The following is a 21,605-nucleotide window of genomic DNA, read 5'->3' as shown; positions in this document are numbered from 1 at the left end:
TGTTGGGATGCGACAGAGAGATGCGCTGGCGTGTCTCCTCTTCAACATAGCTCTGGAAAAGACGGTCAGAGATGCACGAATAGACAACAGAGGAAATATTTTTAATAAATCATCCCAAATTTTGGCATATGCAGATGACGTGGACCTAGTTGCCCGCCCACACAACACGCAAACATTAAGAAATGTATGCCACCTTCTCAAATGCCTCAAAAAATATGGGCCTGAAAGTAAACGAGGAGAAAACTAAGATGTTGGCACCAACAATAGAGCCAGAAACATCGGTCACCAATTCACTGTTGATAACTCTACCTTTAAAGTGGTGGACAAATTCACCTACTTAGGCTCCCTGATCACCAAGGAGAACGTCATGACGGAAGAAATCAAGCGAAGGATAATCCTAGCGAACAAATGCTATTTTGGACTGAGTAGACATATAAGAAGCAGGAACTTAAGCCAAAAAAACAAAAATAACCATATACAAAACCCTTATACAACCAGTGTTGACATATGGATCGGAGACATGGACCATCTCCAAGGCAGATGAAAACCGTCTGCTTATATTTGAACGAAGGATCCTGAGAGGAATATTCGGTGGCATCTGTGAAAATGGTATTTGGAGGAGGAGGTACAACTACGAGGTATACCACAGATATAAACATATATTTTTTGGTAAAGCCGTAGTATCTCTTATAAGAATAGGAAGACTAAGATGGGCAGGACATCTAGCAAGATCACAGCATAAAAACCCTCCTAGAAGAATCCATATGTCACAACCTGTGGGAAGTAGAAATATGGGTAGGCCAAAACTTAGATGGAAGGATGGTGTAGATGAGGATGGGAGAAAAATAGGCGCAGCAAACTGGCAACGGTTGGCAATGGATAGGACTGACTGGCGTAATAGACTTGGGAAGGTCGAGGCTCTTTCATAGGGCTGTAGCACTAGCATCATTGATGATGATGATAATGGTACCTCTTTCCACTTTGTAATATCTACGGGATATTCCAATTTTCCTGTTTTGATTGTTCATCTTTCTCACAACCTCTTTAATAGTGACGTTCTGTCCACAATTTTTTCAGAATTTTTCTATAAACCCACAACTAGAATGATTCCAGTTTTTTCATTGATGTCCCATTCAAGGTCCAAGCTTCTATGCCATAAAGCAAAGTGGAGAAAACGTAGCCGCTAGCCAATTTAACTCTTAGTTTCAACTTCAAATACCTTGTGCAGAGCACTCTTCTCATTTTATTAAAATTCGCTCTAGCCTTTTCTATTCTGATATTGATTTCCTGGAAGTAATTATTATTCTCGCTATTTCTTTAATTTTTCAATATTATCATAAATTTAGTCTTGTTGACGTTCATTGTTAGACCGTATTATTGTCCATACTTTTGATCCAGCTTTTGGTCAACAGTCTCTAAAGATCTTCAATATTTTCGGGTAAGATGACGGTGTCATCCGCATAGCTAATGTAGATAATGGGAACGTCATTTACGTTTATTCCAGTTGTTTCACCCTCAAGATCATTTTTAAGATCTCTTCCGAGTAGGCATTAAAGATAATTGGCGGCAATATACATCTCTGTCTCACCACACCTATAATTTAAATTTCCCTTGAAAGCTGTTCGTTAACACGTATTTTTGCGTGCTGCTTATAGTATAAATTTGAGCCGATTGTAGTCTATCTTCTTTGATTTCAGGACGTTTCTTAATTGTTCATATCGTACTTTATCGAATGCTTTATTATAGTCAATAAAACACGCATATATCTTGACGTCACGGTACCTTTGTATTATTATATTTATTAAGCGAAAAAAAGCTTCACGCGTTCCTAGGCCTTTGCGAAACCAAAATTGTGTATCATTAATGTCTATTATACGCTGTGAGCTCGTACGTAGAGGGGATATTTAAAAGTTCATGAGCGCCAGTAGTGACAAGTCAGTGAACTTTTTCTGGAAATTTGGCATAAATGTCAAAGTGATTAATTTAAAATATTGAAAAATATAAAGGCAGTTTTTGTTTTTATTTAATTCAGAGTTGGACCTCCATCTCCATATAGCTATTTCAGCATCTATGCATCCTCGGTGAAGCTATGCAGTCGCAACTCTGAAACAAATATCAACAATCCTGCCTATTTAAGGCAAAACATCAAGGGGAAACAAAATATTGAAATTAAAAACATTAATAGGAAAAAATATTAGCTGGTCAAAGCTGTGCTATATATATTTTTACCTTAAATATACTTACGTTTTAAATACAGAATTAAAGTTTTTTTAATATTTCGTAATATGTAATTATAAATTAATCTATTAATCTAAGCGCCATCTACACGACAGTTGTGAAAGTATCCGAAGTAAGAAACTAATATTTCATCAATAGAACATCAAAATGAGTAGCAAAATCTTTAAAAAAATCGATTACAATTTAATTACTTTTTTGCGTTGTTAATATTACGCGATAAAAATTAAATAATAAATTAAAAAATTTCCAACGAGAGTTGCATTAGTAATCCGTTAGCAATACCAGCGAAGCTCAGAACGAATATCCAGTTTATGATATTTATATTCGGTTATGGATGACTTTCAGCAGCAACTTTAGCACATGGGACATCATGTTAATATGGTGCAATAATTATCTAATTCTCGTGGTTTTTCTTTTTGGGGAGACAATCTGTGCGTTCCAGGTCCCCTCTTTCATCGTCGAACAGTTGTTAGTCGATGTATTCTGCCCAGCGCTGTACATTCTCATCTGTCTGTGTTATAGTAATCCGGTGTCTATGCAGAAGTGCACCAATGAGATTTTTTTAGTCCTGCTATTTCTTTGACTTTCTTGTGTAGATTAAATAGATCGTATCTTTTTTGAAGGTTCTCTATCTCTTTGCATTTTTCTTTAAAGTGTTTCTCTGTTGCCTGCTTTATCATTTTCCTTATCTCGTGGTTAAACTCCCGTGGTTATTTGTTGTTATCTTTGTTCTTATATTGCCTCCTATAAGAATTAATGAAGAACGTTTTATTATAAGGATCAGTTGATCATTACTGTCACAAATAGAGATCAATAATTAAGATGCATCGTAATTGAAAATACACTTTTTTATCATTGTAAAAACTAATATTATTTTTTTATTTGTTTCAGTATTACGAAATGTCATATGGTCTCAACGTTGAAATGCATAAACAGGTAAGTCTGAACAATTGTTTTTTCACTTTTTCTTCAGTGTTACGATTTATTTAAAATGTGCCAATTTTCCTTAATAAAGCTAGTAAGAAAAAATGATAACTTACTTAAAATGAGGCTAAGCTATCTAGCATTAAAGGCTAAGCTATCTAGCATTAAAATATAAAACGGGATATTCAATGGATTATAGGTCTGGATCCCGCGTATGAAAAAAAAGTTGATTAATAGCAAGCTGAAAATTTGTTAATAGCTTAAGGGTGTCTAGTCGGATAAACTTGGATATATGGGAACACTGGAACAGGGGCAGTTTTAATTGTGGAACAGGTTAAAAATTTGGAACGGTCAGACCACGAAAACGGCACTTTTATTTTGTCCGACAGAATAGACTTAAACTCTCCTAACAGAGATTAAACTCTCATGCAAAAATCAGACTGCTATTTATCACCTGTCATAATTCCTGTCATTTGACATATTCTACATGTTCCACTCATTAAAACGCCCATTTGGTGATAAATAGCAGTCTGATTTTTGCATGAGAGTTTAATCTCTGTTCGGAGAGTTTAAGTCTGTTCTGTCGGACAAAATACATGTGCCGTTTTCGTGGTGTGACCGTTCCAAATTTTTAACCTGTTCCACAATTAAAACTTCCCCTGTTCCAGTGTTCCCATATATCAAAGTTTGTCCGACTAGACACCCTTAAGCTATTAACAAATTTTCAGCTTGCTATTAATCAACTTTTTTTTCATATGCGGGATCCAGACCTATTAAGTTATTATCACAATTTGACAGCTACAATTTAAAAATAAATCAAGTAATTTTTTGGCGGTTTGTGATAACACTGCAAAATCAAGAACTTTTGAAAATGTTCATAGGATTGTTTATAACTTTAATTTCACGAGAGCATATCAAAGAAGCTTCATTTAATTTTCGCTAGTGAAGCACTCATAGAAGATTGTTTATTATTTGGGTCTGCAATTTTTTTGTTCTTCGGTTGATTAAACGGTAATTTGATATTTTATAGCAGACATAATTTCCTTTCATTTTCTATCAGTTCCTGGACTATCACTTAAATTGCTACTCACTAATCTCCCGAACTGATACAGATAGTAACCAAAAAAAGATCACGTTTGTTTTACAAGGGCCATTTAAAAGGCCTCTCCTTGTAAAATTCAACGGCGACCAAAGTGGAACGTTTAAAATGTTTCGGAATATTCGGTGATTTGGGCAGAGACAAAGAGAACCTGTCAAAAAATTCCGTAAAAACATCTCGATGTCATTGAAATCCGCTCTAATACCAACGACATGTTTTTGATGAAAAAGAGCGAGACGGGAAGGAAAAGAATGCGGCACCGAAGCCTCGGGTTTAGTTAGATGTATTTAAAAAATGACGTGCATTTAGGCTGGAATAAAAAATGAATTAGGTGAAAAATAACCGAATATTTAAAGGCCCGATTAGGCCAGTTTATAGGTTTATTCGGTGGAATTAACATCAATAATAGCAGCACTGGAACCTGGAACAATTAAGTGGATTGTAGATACACGAGGCTGATAAAATACATATGTGTACAACAATGCCGCCTTAACTGTGAAAATTCACGACACGACCAAAAAGTAAAGGCGCGTTTACATGTATCCAGTAACTGGCGCCAGTAGCACTGGAACGACAGTGCTGGCATCATGTAAACGCTTTTTTGTTCCAGTCCAGCGCTGTCTGCCAGCGCTGTCTCGAATAGAAGGCTGGTCTATTTTTCGTGCCAGTGGCACTCGTCCGCGTCCCCTCTAACCCCGTGCCAGTGGTTGTAGACACGTGTAAACACAGCGTTCCATTCGCTGGCGCTGTCGTACCTGTGGTTTCAGTGGCCGTATTAGGATTTTTAATAAGAGTGCCAGTGAGATTGGCGCCAGTTACTGGATACGTGTAAACGAACCTATCCAGCGCTGTCTTAGTCAAGCACTCGCATTCCAGTGAGACTGGCACCAGTTACTGGATACGTGTAAACGTTACTTAAAGTGAAGTGAACAGAGAAGTTCGACAGGGGAACACCATTTCGCCTAAAATTTTCACAGATGTCCTTGAATAAGCAATGCAATCATTGTCTTGTGGTTATAGAGGCATTAATATTGATGTCGAAAGATAGACGCACCTTACGTTCGCAGATGACATCATTCTGATCACGGATAACACCGGCACGGCAAATCATATGCTTGAAGTCATGGCACAAGCTGATTAATAGCAAGCTGAAAATTTGTTAATAGCTTAACGGTGTCTAGTCGGACAAACTTTGATGTATGGGAACACTGGAACAGGGAAAGTTTTAATTGTGGAACAGGTTAAAAATTTGGAACGCCAGACTACGAAAACGTTCCATGTATTTTGTCGGACAAAACTTCCATTTAATTTGTTACCATTTCATTACATTCTTATGCAAAAATCAGACTGGTGTTTATCACCAACTGGGCATTTTAATGAGTGGAACACGAAGAACATGTCAAAGGACAGGAATCAGGTTAGTTAGTAATAGCAGTCTGATTTTTGCATGAGAGTTTAATGAAAGGGTAACAAATCAATTGGATGTTCTGTCCGACAAAATACATGGGACGTGTTTTCGTAATCTGATGTTTCAAATTTATAAACCGTTCCACAATTAAAACTTCCCCTGTTCCAGTGTTCCCGTGCATCAAAGTTTGTCTGACTAAACACCGTTAAGCTATTAATAAATTTTCAGCTTGCTATTTTTTTTTTATTTAAACAATATAAATACACCTAATCTACAAGATTAATCAGTATTTTTTCTTTAACCTAATTTCCCTAAAAATGTTTGTAAACTAGATGTCACCTGGTCCATCCTAGCTTTTTTTTACATGAAGTGTCCACTTCTTTGTTGTGGCTACACAGCACAGCACTGACTCTGCTTTTCACTAATTGCTCACGTATTTGTTGTGGCTACAATACAATGCACAACACTAACTAAGCCCGGCACAACTTCACACATTACACGAGCTCGAACGGTTTAGTCCTCTTGAGCCTTCGCATCTGGGGTTCGTTGACAAGGAGCTGAAGTGCTTCATGGTTAGGATGCTTATGGAGCCTGTCTTCATGTATCCTGGCGACTTTCTTAATTTCATTTGGAATAGATTCGATTTTAAGATCTCTACGCAAATCGTCGTTCCGAACATACCAAGGAGCACATACAATATTCCTTAATATTCGGTTCTGGAGCGTTTCTAAATTTCGGTAATTACTTTTTTTGGTACAGCCCCATAATTGTAGGCCATAGGTCCACACCGGTTTCAATATCTGTTGGTAAATTAGTACTTTGTTCTGGATGGAAAGTTGAGAGTACCTACCTATTAGCCAATACATATTTTTGTACTTTATCTTCATCTGTTCAGTTTTCTTTTTAACGTGCTCCTTCCATTTTAGTTTGACGTCGAGATTTAAACCCAGGTATTTCGCTGTTTTTTTATTAGGAACAACGTTGTTGTTTAGGATAATTGGAAGATTATTGATTTTCTTGTTAGTGAAGTTAATATGAACTGACTTCTGTTCATTAAACTTTATACGCCATTTTTTGGACCAGCCTTCTATGCCATTAATTGCATTTTGTAAGTTAATTGTAGATTCCTCTATAGTTGCTCCTATTGTCATGACTGCTGTATCATCAGCAAATGTGGCCAGTTGGATGTTTTCCCTCTCCGGAATGTCAGATGTGTACAAAAGGTATAGTATTGGTCCAAGAACGCTACCTTGTGGAACCCCTGCATTTATTTGCTTTAACTCAGAGTACTCGTTTTCCATTTTAACTCTAAATGTTCGCTGGTGTAGGTATGATTTCAATATTTCAACTTCAGCTTGCTATTAATCAACTTTTTTTGGTACGCGGGATCCAGGTCTATAAGCATAACTCAAATAATGACAAAAGTGCAAAAAGAAACATACAGAGTGAGTTTTATGTATGGAAACATTATCTCGAAAACGGCTTGCACGATTCTTATAGATTTTGGTAGATAGAAGTTGTCTAATGCGGCCAATATTATAGTGGTAATTACATTGTTGTCATGTCTTCCGTTGTTCTGAAAATCTAATGAACTTTCTTATTTACAATGGAATACCCTGTATATTTTTGCGTTTTGAAGTTCTTAAGAAATACTGATTATTTATGGTGTATATTCCCTATACCTAAATGCCATAATTTAGGTATAAGAACGTAAAATAATGTCTAACATTATTTTACGTTCTTTGGATCATTGGGAACAAAAAAGGTTTTTTGTAATTTTTCTCTAAAATTAATCGTTCTCGACTAATAAACAATTTAAAACTGAAAAATCGATTAATGACGATTTTCAAGGTTCAAAAACACAAGTAAAAAATGTAATTTTTGAAATTACTAAGTACCTTAATTCAAGCTCAACTCTTCTTCTAATAAGAAGAGTTATATATCATAAGAGTTTTTGGCTAGTTTTATTCTAAAACATTGTTTTTTAATTGTTAATGAAGGACATATGAGAGCACGGGCGATCGGGCTGCATTAACAACTAACAAACAATGTTTTACAATGAAACAAGCTCAAATTACTTATCGGTAGCTGATAAAATAAGGCTTGAATTTGAATTTGGGTAGGTACTTCGCAGTTTGAAAATAGTATTTTTTATTTATGTTCGATTTTTTTCAGTTTTAAATTGTTTATAACTTGGAAACGATTAATTTTAGAGAAAAATTACAGATCCTTTTGATTCCCAATGACCCAAACAGCCTAAAATAATGTTTACCCAGGCCAAAAAAAATTGATTTTTATAATTTGTTTAATTTTTTTATTAAATAAATGTAGCAATATCTCTTAAAGTTTAATTTAACATTAGCTCTTAAAGTACGCCTAACAAAATGTTCCGTATATAGTGTACTATACTATGGACTGGAATCATGGACGTTAGATGTAGAGACAATGAGACGACTTAACGCCTTTGAAATGTGGACATATAGAAGAATTATGAGGGTTTCCTGGGTAGATAGAGTTACGAACAATGAAGTACTGAGAAGAATAGGTAAAGAGAAGGAAGTTGAACTTACAATTAAAGAAAGAAAACTACAGTACCTCGGACATGTAATGCGGGGCGAGAAGTATGGCATCCTGCGACTCATAATGCAGGGAAAGATATATGGCAGAAGAAGCATCGGCAGAAGACGAATTTCATGGCTGAAGAACCTGAGAGAATGGTTTGGATGCAGCTCAAAACAACTATTTAGAGCTACTGCCTCAAAAATTAAAATAGCTATGATGACTGCCAACCTCCGTAGCGGAGATGGCACCTGAAGAAGAAGAAGAAGCAATATCTCCGAAACTATGGCATTTCGGTATAGGGAATATAACATAAAAAATAATTAATATTTCTTAAGGACTTCAAAACGCAAAAAAATATACAGGGTATTCTATTTGAAATAAGAAAGTTCATTAGATTTACAGAAAAACGGAAGATCTGACAACAATGTAATTAGCACTATAATATCGGCCGTCGTATTAGAAAACCCCTATCTACCAAAATCTATAAAAATCGTGCAAGCCTTTTTTGAGATAATTGAGTGTTTCCATACATAAAACTCACTCTGTGTGTATAAATGTGTACCTTGGAAACGAGATACAAATTGGAAAGAATAACCAAACGCACGAGATACAGCAATAGGTTTGGTAAACTACGGGAAATACGTAAAAATGATATGTCCATATGTCTGAAGAGATAAGTTTATGAACAATGCGTATTGCCACTGATAACATACGGAGCAGAGACCCTAACATTACCGAAAAGGGAGAGAGCCGCCATGCTAGGAATCACAAGAAGAGACAGAATACCAAATAGTACTACCATCAGTCAAAGAACAAAAATCAATAAAGAGTAGAACATGTAGCTAAAAAGAAATGGAGATGGGCAGGTCATGTGGCAAGAACACCGTATGGCTGATGGGCTAGCTAGAACATTATTGGAATGGCGCTTGCTGGCGGCAAACGAAGCAGAAATCTACCACCAACCCGCTGGAGTGACGATGTAAAAATAACTTCCGGGAACTGGATGATGGTAGCTCAAGGGAAGGAAGACATTCAGCAATGGACGATAACGCTAGATGATGATGATGATGATGATGATGATGATAGGTTGTTAGATTAAATTTAGACATAATAAACTAGGCTCTTAGTAAACGCTAAAGAAAATATTAAAGTCACCAACTATTATAATATACTAAATTAACCGAATTAACAAAACGACAGAATAACACAACCATACGACATCACAGTATTCATCAAAATAAATAGTACCGAAATTTATATAAAATTGTAATCGTACGCTGTAGTTGTCATTTTTATCATTGATTATTATAAAACTAATTGTTATCTTCCCATTGATATAATATTCAAATTGTCTCGAAATTTTAAACAACTGAGAACTTTCAAACAACAACGCTGTTAAGAACTGTCGAGAAATTTCGCCATATTAGCAGTGCGTTGTTTCAATGCTAAGGCTCTTTGGTAATCGAAGCTTACATTTTATCAACAATAATCAAGGATCCGTTCTTGGCCAGGGTCTACAATTTCGAAAAATCCGACGACCAACTGCGTATGAACAAAGTGACATATTCAGATATCTACTGTTAATATTTATTGTTGATTGTCAGAATTAGACTTTTCAGACAAATATACCACAAGACAGGTTTTGACGATTGTTTAGCCTTGTGCACGTTGATGCATGACATTTATGGATGCATTTGTTTCGAATGTTGTTTATTGAGCTGATGACTTGCTGTACCTAATCAAATAGATGATATATTGAGTTTTTTGTATATTGAGTTTGTTTTATTGTGAACAAAATTAGCCCTTTGATCATTTACTCAATTTTAAAGCTTCTTACTGTCTGACCTATGTATACTTAAGTATGTACTACAAGTGATCTTATACACTCCTAAACTTCGGTCTCTATATTTTCGATTTTTATTTTTATATACTTACTTACCCAATTTTAACCATTTGAGATGTGGCTATATCGGAGAATACTAAAAATCCCGTGGTCACAAATAAGGAGGTCCTCAAAAGAATGAACAAGAACCGATAGGTTCTTCCATCAAACCACGAAAGCACCACACAATCTCGAAAGTTACAATACTTCGGAGACATTATGCGAAATGAATCCAGGTATGAACTCCTACAAGCCGCCCTGCAAAGAAAAATATTTGGGAAGCGAGGTCCAGGAAGAAGAACAGCCCGGTTAAATAACTTCAGAACCTGGTTCAACACAACATCTGTGCAACTTTTCTGCGTTTCTGCAGATAAGATAAAGATTGCCATGATGATCGCCAACATTCCTCACCGATAGGCACATCAAGAAGAAGACTTACCTAGTAACTCTTACTTAAGACTTACTCATTTTCGGCTAAGTTTAAACCAGAGACCACTATCCTACTTCTTCATTTCTTCTCTTCTTGCAGTACCGTCTCCTATCGGAGGTTGGCTACCATCACAGCAATCTTAACTTTGTTGACTGCAGCTCTGAACAACTGTATTGAACTGCACCCATACCACTCCCTTAAAGTTCGCAACCAGGAAATCCTCCTACGTCCCACATTTCTCTTTCCCGAGATTTTTCCTTGGATTATGAGTCTTAACAGAGAGAAAACATCGTGATTTGTTACTCCTTCTGTCCATGGTATTTTCCACATTCTCCTGTAACACCACATCTCGAATGCCTCAATGTTTTTGATGTTTATCTTTTTAAGTGTCCAAGCTTCCATGCCGTACAGCAGCACGGAGAAAACATAGCATCTTAACATTCTCGTTCTTAAGTTTAATAGAGATATTTATATCCCGGCTGCATAGGAACTTTTTCATTTTAACAAACGATTGTCTCGCTATCTCAATTCGCCTCTTGATTTCTCTTGTCTGGTCATTAGTATCAGTGAAGCAAACCCCTAAATATTTGTAGGACGTAACTCTTTCAACTGGCTGATTATTTATGGTTTAATTCACATTGCTGTATAGCTTCTTTGTTGCAATCATGAATTTAGTCTTTTTGATGTTCAGTTTTAGACCATACTTATTGGTCTGAGTGTTTATGTTTTCCATCAAATACTGTAAATTTGCTAGGTTATCTGTTACTATTAGCGTGTCATCAACGTATCGTATATTGTTAATTAACTCTCCGGTAATGTTCATACCAATGTTTTGCTCTAGGAGCGCTTCCTGACATATTGTTTCGCTGTATATATTGAATAGTAGTGGATTTATCTAATGCCAATAACTTGAAGACCTCGGCAGTAATGAATTTTCAATCCTATATTGCCATGTGTCTATTCGTTTTTCCTTTTCTTCATGTGCTACGTGATCTTCGAACGTTGGAAACCATCAACATGACATGACAAGTTCATCCACGGCCTTTGTAAAGACCAAAGTTCTGCTAAGTCCGTTTTTTACTTTGTTTTATAATATCTATTGAGACATATGCATTTTACAATTCAGACCTATTTTTGGCGTCGTCCAAGTTACGTCTACAAGAAAAGTTGAGTCTGGTTAAACGTTAAAGTAAATTTCCGTGTAGGGATTTACCATTCGCGCATTTAAAATAATAAAGCCATTAACGTAACTACTTTAGAACTGAATATTTTACACGAACGTGCTTGCTGGTCGAGCGTAGGGAATGCTGCTTGCCGAATAGTTTATACAACTAAGTCCATAAGGCAGTTTAATTGATGTTACAAAGAAAATTTGTTTTTCGAGGGTTTTTACGCTTCTGGTCATTATTTACTGTTACCTTTAATATTAATCATTTGCGTTGGGTGGATTTATCTCGTTTGATCCGGTCACACATTTTGATCAAAGCTAAACACTGTTATTTCCCTTAATTTCATTATTAATAATAATTGTTGTCGATAAAATTAATATCTACACAATAGGACAGACATGAAGAATGTCCCCAAATTAAAGGGAGAGTAAAACATACATAGGTTGCTGATTACAAAAAATAATATGAGAACTCTTACCTGTAATAATTAAGAATGTCTTAAATCCTAAAATATCTTAAATCTTAAAAGATATCCAAAGGTACTAACAATTTATTAACGAGAGAGAAATACAAAAAAGTCAAACAAACTAGGAAATTAAGAGAAACAAAATAAACATCAACAAAACTAGAGCTACAGTATTACTTACTAGTTAGTCTTTTGAATGTCTATGTTCACTATTGTTGGGAAGTCACTGTCACGCAGATCCTGACTGTAAAGGGGCGGGGACGAAAAAAACCCGAAGAAAACTTCTGACATTTTGGTACATAAAAGTAGCACCACCCAACTTTTAACCAATTGCTTTTTAACAAAAGCGGACAATCCTTGATAGAGTGTAGAGCACGTGGAGTAAATGTACAGTGTACATTAAAAACTCTTAATGGATTTGTGAGAACTGAGATGTGGCTTGGTCTACGTGCTAATTTGATCTGAACGTAGGCCGACTGCCTGGTGTATTAATTAGTCTTTTTTTTGAAAACATATGTCTTATAGGCACACTAAGTACTAAACAATTATTTACAAAGTGGGCAAATTAGCGATAGAAACCTATAAATTTACATTATATTTATTGTTTCACACCTCCTTTAGACGTATTGGACGAGTTTGGCAACTACCACTGTGACACTTTTAGTTGACATACTCCTCTGATACGTCTAAAGATGGGAAACAGTCAATATAACGTAAATTTATAGGTTTCTATCGCTAAATTTCCCACCTCTACTAGTTTCATCTTTTTTTTATCTTACAACTTAATATGTTTTCCATCTTTTGCGTTATTTTGCCGGTTATTAACGCGCTCATCGCTGTATGTTGACAAATCAGCTGACAATAAACGCAAATGCACACAATACACGTAGTAAAGAGAACTCTACGCCTAAACACGACCGAGATATTCTATCTATTTTTCATTTATATTATACGTGACTTATAATTTCGGTGAACATTGAAAGTCACAGAGACAGATGTCGCTCACACACTCGATGGACAGATCAAGTGCAGAAAGCCGGTAGCAAGACATTCGGCAGCACTCAGCAGCAACCAGCAACCAGTATTCGCTGTGTGCAAGTAATTGGAGGGGAGACGAGAAACGTTCGTGCGCGAGTAACGGAGAAATCTTAAAACTTTCTTAGCATATTTCTTAAATAATTCATATTGTCAATTGAAATTTTGACATATTTCATACCTACTGTCATTATGAAATCGGACATTAATGTTGCTCCACAATATTGATATGATATGTAATTATTAATGTGAATTTAATTAATTGTAGGTATTTTACTTGTAATACTTCATTCTAATAATTAATTGTATTTAATACATACAATGTTTACCTTTTAATTACATAATCTCAATCTTACTTTTTCTTCTTATTCTTTTTTTGGGCTATGGCCTTGACAATTACGAAACCAAGTGCCGATCTTCCAAACTTGCACGGTCAAAATAGAAGCCGATGAAAAGAGGTGGGTAAGAAATCACGACACTTGATCAAACAACGATCAACTATTAGAGAGAGGGAAAGAGAGAGAGAGAGAGAGAGAGAGAGAGAGAGAGAGAGAGAGAGAGAGAGACACTAAATTTCAAAAGTCCGTTATTTATGTATATGGAATATTACATGAAAAATAATCAGTATTTCTTAAGGACTTCAAAACGCAAAAATATACAGGATGTCCCATTTGAAATCAGAAATTTCATTAGATTTCCAGAAAAACGAACAAGATCTGACAACAATGCAAATACCACCATAATATCGGCAGCATCACAAGATCCTTACTCACTACAATCATAAAAATCGTGAAAATCGTTTGCGGGATAATTGAGCCTTTCCATACATAAAACTCACTCTGTATAAAACATACTTTAACTTCCTGTTGTTTTTAAGTAGAATTTCTATTGTTGTCAGATAATGTTCTAGGTAAATTTTCTAGGGAACTTTAAATCTTGTTATATCTCACAAAATTCGCTCGACTTGATCTTGTCCGATTTCAACCTCTCACCTTTATTTAATTTCTCCAGATCCACTTCGTCAGAATTAAATTTACATTCTGGACCCGCAGCGCAGAGACGTCGTCATCTCACTAAATCTCTTCCTACGTGCTTAGGTAGAACGCTACCACTCGATAACACCACGAGATAATGTCGCTCTCCCTCTTTGCGATCGTTCAAAAACCACAAACTTCCATTAAACAACAAAATTAAACACCCGACCATATTCAAATCAAGTCTCAGGGGGCGGCTAACATTGGCCCCTTCAACTCGACGCGAAGCGTGGAAATACGTAGGCCAGGCGGCACATCATGTTCAATAAAATGTGAAACTTAGGTCATTAGGTCGTAGTTAGTATTCTTTAAATTAATTTTACAACGTTTTTATAATACTGTCTGTCTCTTTGCCACTTTGTCCGGGAAAAATCGTGTAATCGATTTTAAACATACTTCCCGAATAGCTAGAGATCTGAAATTTTCAGAATATCTCAGAACTCGATGACAATGCGATATTCAACAGCTTTTACGTGGATGCATTTATTTGGAATTTTAAGTCATTTTAAATTTTATATGGTAAAGAATAGAAGAATTAAGACGGTTTTGGGAATAACAATAAACAGTTTCGGAATAAAATAAGAAGCATGAAAGGAACAAAAAGGAAAGAACAAATAAGAGGAATTAGAAATGAGCGAAATGAATTGAAAACAAACATACAGGACATACTAACCATATGGAATAAGCACTATAAAAAAAAATTCGAGGCAAGCAACCAACAAAATAAGGGGAGAGGACAACAGGAAAGAGAAGAGGATAGGGACAATCGAGTAGACGAAATTCATATCAAAGATATTGAAGAAGGATTGGCAAGAATAAAGATTGGAAAAGCGGTAGGTGCAGATGACATAGATCCGGAGATGATGAAGTACGTGGGAGAACGAGGCAAGTTTGGCTACTACAAATAATGAGGGAAACATGGAGAACAGACAAGACACCGAAAGATTGGGAAGAAAATGTATTGATACCAATACACATTGCAGATACATACATCCTTTTTTTGTGTCAATTAATTTAACTCAATAATTTTTCTTGGACACCCTGTATAAATAATTATATCAATGCTAATATTACTGGATAGAGAATTGGCTAACCTTTCAAATGACCTAGCACACGACCCCTATTCCCTATTTAAAAATACGGGGTGGGGGAAGTGGAATGGAAGGGGTTGACAAATGACAGATATGTGTGCCTTAAAAATGTGTCCCCCTTAGATCAAAAATCGACCTGTTTCGTCATTTCCTTAAAATCTAATAGATACTGCCAAATATCGAGGTGGACTGTTTTCCTTGGCCCACTCTGTATATAAAGTGAGCACGTAAAGGTTGGAATAAATTCATTTTTTCATGAATGGGCCATTTTAAAAAAAATCCCGAAATAAGTCAATTTTTATTTTTAAATTAGGACTTTTTGACATGATATATCATACTAGTGACGTCACCCATCTCGGCGTGATGACGTCATCGATATTTTTTTAACGAGAATAGGGGTCATGTGATAGCTCATTTGAAAGGTAATTTAGTTCTCTATTCAGTAATATAAATATTAACATAATTATTTATACAGGGTGTCCAAAACAAATTTGTTTGGATTAAATTTATTGACATAAAAAGAAGAATGAATGTAATTTATTTAATTTCAAATACACTTTCCTGTTCTCAGAAAACAAAAAAAAAATGTTTATTTGAAAAATAATCATAGCTTTTCTCTTAAATTAAATGTTCAAACTGTCAAGAGGCAGGTGGGTGGCTGCTTTAATATTGAATTTAAGAAAAAAACAATATATATTTGTCAAATAAACATTTTTTTCCTGTTTTCTGATGGCAGTAAAATGGTCTGTCCAAAACAAATTTGTTTGGATTAAATTTATTGACATAAAAAGAAGAATGAATGTAATTTATTTAATTTCAAATACACTTTACTGCTCTCAGAAAACAGAAAAAAAGTTTATTTGAAAACTAGTCATCGCTTTTCTCTTAAATTAAATGTTCAAACTGCCAAGAGGCAGGTTTGTGGCTGCTTTAATATTGAATTTAAGCAAAAAAACAATATTTATTTGTCAAATAAACATTTTTTCCTGTTTTCTGATGGCAGTAAAATGTATTTTGAATTAAACAAATTACACACATTCTTCTTTACATGTCAATAAATCATCCTCCGTAATTTGTAATCCGTTTCCAAGAGCCTGGCCTACCGGAATTTGACATCTCTCAGTAAACACGTGATGCTTACATATGCAAACATGGATGGGGTAACATCGGCATACACAGACCGCGTCGTCGGCAATTAACGCACCCTATACTGCCAACAGACCCTCTTCATACATGAACAACATGATTCTGGCAACGTTGCTATCCCACGTAAAGATATACACACTTGACAGTAGCGCCGCTGGAAAACCTTTGTATGTAAGTGTACAATTAAGGCATGTACATATTATATGAAATTATTAATATAATTTCAGTTGTGTAGACTGTATATTTTAGGTTGCTGGTTCAAGTGGAAATTTAGTGAGGGGTGAGGGATTATAGTGATTATGATGAGATAGTGCTGGGTGAAAAGGAGAAAATTCATATATGGGAAACCTATAGTAAGTAAGGTCTCGTTTTATGCGGTGGATACGTTCTACAGAAAAGCGCATATAAAAAAATCGCATTAAAAAAGACTTTACTTGTAATGAAAAAGTAGGGATACGTTCCGTAATTTTCTAAAATCATGTGGAACCAAAACGTTTGTCCACCAAAATTTCAAATAAAATCTTAAAAAAGAAATAAAAAAATAGACTTAGGATATTGAGTTGGCAAAAACCTCTTCTTATGAAAAGTAAAACTTGACGACACTCGCTTTAAACGTTTCAAAGTTTCAATCTAGAAATAAAAAAGTGCTGCATATAAAGCAGCGTCCTCAGTGGTAAATTTTTACGTGCGTATTGAACTGATGGTTTGTCGTAAAAATTTGCGTCGCGAATTTACCTGCTCGACCATCAAAAATTTGTTTATCGTTCTTTCACACTGCAAACCGTATGCGACGCAAATCCTTTTATCTTCGCTCAAAAACCGACAATCGATGAAGCTTGTGTATTGTGTGCGTCTAAAATTAGCACAATTTACCTCGAGAATGAAAATCTTTGCGACGAACAGCTGGTTCGTTGTAAATTTTTACCAGTGAGGACGCGGCTTTATACTGCAACTTGAAATCAGCAAAATTTAAACTCGTCACTTATAAAAATTAACGAAGCACCGCTACGAGAAAATTTAATTTCAAAACAACTACAGTCGGAAAATGAAATAATACCCATGAACGAACATATAAAACACGCTGTATTTTCCTGTCACCGTGTCACAAAGAAAATTGTCCAGTGCAAGTACATGTAACAATAATTATTACATGTACTTGCGCTAGCCAATTTTTTGTGTGACACGGTGACAGGAAAATACAGCGCGTATATGTTCGTTCATGGGTATTCTTTCATTTTTCCTACTGTAGGTACAAGTTATACCTTTCAATGTGGAACTCATAATGATGTCATAGCGACATCATGTAATAAGTGGAATCCCCAAATCAAATTGCAAACGCTCACTTTACTGATATCTGGATGTGAATAGTTAATATTAATTATAGGCCTGGATCCCGCGTATGAAAAAAAGTTGATTAATAGCAAGCTGAAAATTTCTTAATAGCTTAAGGGTGTCTAGTCGAACAAACTTTGATATATGGGAACACTGGAACAGGGGCAGTTTTAATTGTGGAACAGGTTAAGAATTTGGAACGGTCACACCACGAAAACGGCACATTTATTTTGTCCGACAGAACAGACTTAAACTCTCCAAACAGAGATTAAACTCTCATGCAAAAATCAGACTGCTATTTATCACCAAATGGGCGTTTTAATGAGTGGAACATGTAGAATATGTCAAATGACAGGAATTATGACACGTGATAAATAGCAGTCTGATTTTTGCATGAGAGTTTAATCTCTGTTCGGAGAGTTTAAGTCTGTTCTGTCGGACAAAATAAATGTGCCGTTTTCGTGGTGTGACCGTTCCAAATTTTTAACCTGTTCCACAATTAAAACTGCCCCTGTTCCAGTGTTTCCATATATCAAAGTTTATCCGACTAGACACCCTTAAGCTATTAACAAATTTTCAGCTTGCTATTAATCAACTTTTTTTTCATACGCGTGATCCAGACCTATTATAATAGTTGTTATTAATAGAAATTTTTGAATGAAATAAAAACCGCACAATTTCAAAATTGCATTAAAAAAATCCGCATAAAAAGAGACCTTAGTGTATACAGGAGCTCTTCCATGACGAAAGACCCATGGGTGAAGCTTATGCCAATGACCAGCTGACTGGCCCGTCAATCACTAAAGAGGAGATAGAAAAGGCAATATGAAATTCAAAAAACAATAAGGCACCTGGACAAGATGAAATCCCTTCAGAAATACTCAAACTGCTGGATGAAAGGAGAATTTCAGCACTATACAAAATATTTAATTATTTATGAAACTGGTTGCTATCCTCAACAGTGGTTACGCTCTACCTTTATTCCCTTACCCAAAAAAATCAATGCAAAAAGTTGTGAGGATCACAGACTCATTACCCTAATGACTCACACTTTAAAGATATTCTTAAAAATACTACATCAAAGATTATACAAAAAATGTGAATGGGATATTAGTAATTTTCAGTTCGGGTTTAGGCAAGGCTTAAGAACAAGAGAAGCAATATTAGCAACACAGGTGCTGGTCCAAAATTGTTACGACTAGAAGAAGGACGTGTTCCTACGCTTTTTAGATTACGAAAAAGCGTTTGATCGTTCCTAACACAAGTTAATGCAGATCTTCAAAAACTTGATATAGAGACCAAAAAGACAATATGCATTGAAAACTTGTACTGGTATCAAACGGCACAGTTAGAAATAGACAATTCTATATCCAAACCCATACATATAAGAAGGGGTATTCGACAGGGATGTGTGCTTTCCCCTCTTTTATTTAACATTTATTCGGAAGACATATTTCAAGAGTCTTTGGAAGATGCAGAGATGGGAATCAAAGTGAATAGAGTATTGATAAACAACATAAGATATGCTGATGACGGTGTCTTAATTTGTGACAACATAGTCGATCTTCAACAACTTGTCACTATAATCGGAGAATACAGTAAGCGAATGGGATTAGAGGTTAATATCAAAAAGACCAAATTCATGATCATCTCCAGAAACCTGGATGCACTTGAAATCTCCACCATAACACTGAATGCCAAGTCTATTGAAAGAGTGAGCAAATTTAAATACCTGTGAACGTGGTTTTTTGAAGACTGGGCATCGGACAGGGAAGTAGAATATCGCATTGAGCAAGCTCGACAAGCTTTCTTAAAATTCATGAAGGTACTGACCTGTTCAGAGTTCGATCTTCAACTGAGATTAACGTGTACTAAGTGTTACGTATGTTCGGTGCTGCTATATGGAGTAGAGGGCTGGACACTCAAAACGAGGGATATAAACAAATTGGAAGCCTTCGAAATGTGGCTTTATCGTCGTATCCTAAAGATACCATGGACGGCGAAAGTCACAAATGTAGATGTCCTTAAAAGAATCAACCAAGAACGCCAACTTTTCGAAACCATCAAGAAAAGGAAGACGGCGTATCTGGGTCACATCATGCGAAACGAAAAATACCAGTTCTTTCAACTTATAATCGAGGGTAAAATTGAAGGCAAGAGAGGAATAGGAAGCAAGAAAATGTTCTGGCTCCGAAACATAAGGCAATGGACAGGGATTAACGACATTCAATCTCTGATAGACATTGCAAGAAATAGAGAGTTAATGGAAAATGTGATCGATAACAACCATTAGTAGATTTACATCTGAAGAATAACAAGAGGGATTATAATAATACAGACAATATTATAAGTTCGTAAAAAATCTTAACCAAAGTTTTGTTTGGTCACCGTTCACCTCCGTCTCGATCCACTATATATGCCGGTTTCACAGGCGGATTACTGTTTCTTGCACAAGTTTTAATCGTTTTTAATGAATTACCAGATATTTTATGTCGGATTATTGTCTTACACTAGTGCAGACCGAAAAAGGAACTTTAGGTCAAACGTGGAAAAGACAAACGCAAGACAGAGATAAACGGACACGATCCGCTATAGACAGATAGTTTGGTTGTGAAATGCTCAACTATCTCTAGAACACAAGAAAAAAAATATCTAAAGCATCACAAGCTCTATAGTAAAAGCCAGAGATAGAATGCAGTGTTAGTCTTATGGCGAGCATGGATGTCGCTCATGTCGGCACAGTGGTATACAACCGTAGGCAATTGTGGTGTGCGCGTATATTCCAGTGCTATGATTCTTAAATCCGGTCCTAATGCACCGCTCGGGGCAAACCGACAACGTGGTCGGCCGTTCTCCGGAAAGAAATACATTGTCCTATGCTACCCTTTCCTATGTGTCCTATGTGACTTTTAGTATAGTAGTCACAAATGCAAATTGTGGTAAGTACTAATTATGTGGTAAATGCCCATTGGTTTAAAGCCTGGAGTTTTCAAGAACTGACTAAAATCATATTGAACTTTTCTTTGCTGCCCTTTATCGTCAAAGGTCATTGTAGATCATATAAGGTCTTATAGGCTATTCAACTAATCTATACCTCGATCTAACAAGATATTATGTTTCGCTTCCTAATCTAATTAAAAGCTTTTGGCCAAGTTCTTCTTCTTATTCTTTTGGCATTATAATCCCGGATCGGCCTTTGCCTGCCTGGCTATGTCCTTCCATTGAGACCTCTGCTGTGCCTTGATCTTCCATTGTGACCTCTCTTGTGCCCTTCTTGTTCTGGGTTTTCCTTTTTTTTTGTCTTCCTATCGGCGTCTATGGTAATATGTCCTCTGTTGATTTTGTATCCTCTTGTCTCTGGATATGTCGAGCCATGACAGTCTCTGACTTTTAACAAATCTTACTTTGTCGTGCCCTTCATTCAATTCATTAATGGTCTTCCTCTTTCACCGCGTCATATGCTTTTCTCGATATCTTTTTGGCGACGTTGATTAAGCGAAATATCCTCCATTTAATTGGCTATACGAGTATAAATCCTTTTAAAGACATAATCCGTTTACAAAACAATGCTATGCAGGTTGTCATACACCCCTTTCTTTACCTTCGCCACTATGTGGAGCCAGTATAATTATTTTTCTCTAGATGTTTCTATTTTGGACATATCAATAATAATCCTTGTTACAAATATATTTTTCATCTCCAGGTTGTGGGTGAAAAAACGTGATATAATTCAGGAATTTTTGAAACCTATCAGGTGTTGTAAAGGACGATGCCAGGAATAACTTCTAC

At 35.8% G+C, this 21,605-nt stretch overlaps 1 protein-coding gene across 2 annotated transcripts in view; it reads left to right on the top strand.

Annotated features, from left to right (window-relative positions):
* LOC114325807 (transducin-like enhancer protein 4) overlaps positions 1–21,605 on the top strand; it is a 1,285,138-nt gene that overhangs the window by 520,463 nt on the left and 743,070 nt on the right. For both annotated transcript variants that reach the window (XM_050641900.1, XM_050641898.1), the window contains one exon: positions 3,130–3,174. In XM_050641900.1, the coding sequence (XP_050497857.1) occupies positions 3,130–3,174 (45 nt within the window). The remainder of the gene's footprint in view (positions 1–3,129; positions 3,175–21,605) is intronic.

This window comes from Diabrotica virgifera, chromosome 1, assembly GCF_917563875.1.
Source record: "Diabrotica virgifera virgifera chromosome 1, PGI_DIABVI_V3a".
Taxonomy (NCBI): domain Eukaryota; kingdom Metazoa; phylum Arthropoda; class Insecta; order Coleoptera; family Chrysomelidae; genus Diabrotica; species Diabrotica virgifera.
The sequence above is the reverse complement of the archived record's forward strand: the minus strand, read 5'-3'. Positions and strand labels throughout refer to the sequence as shown.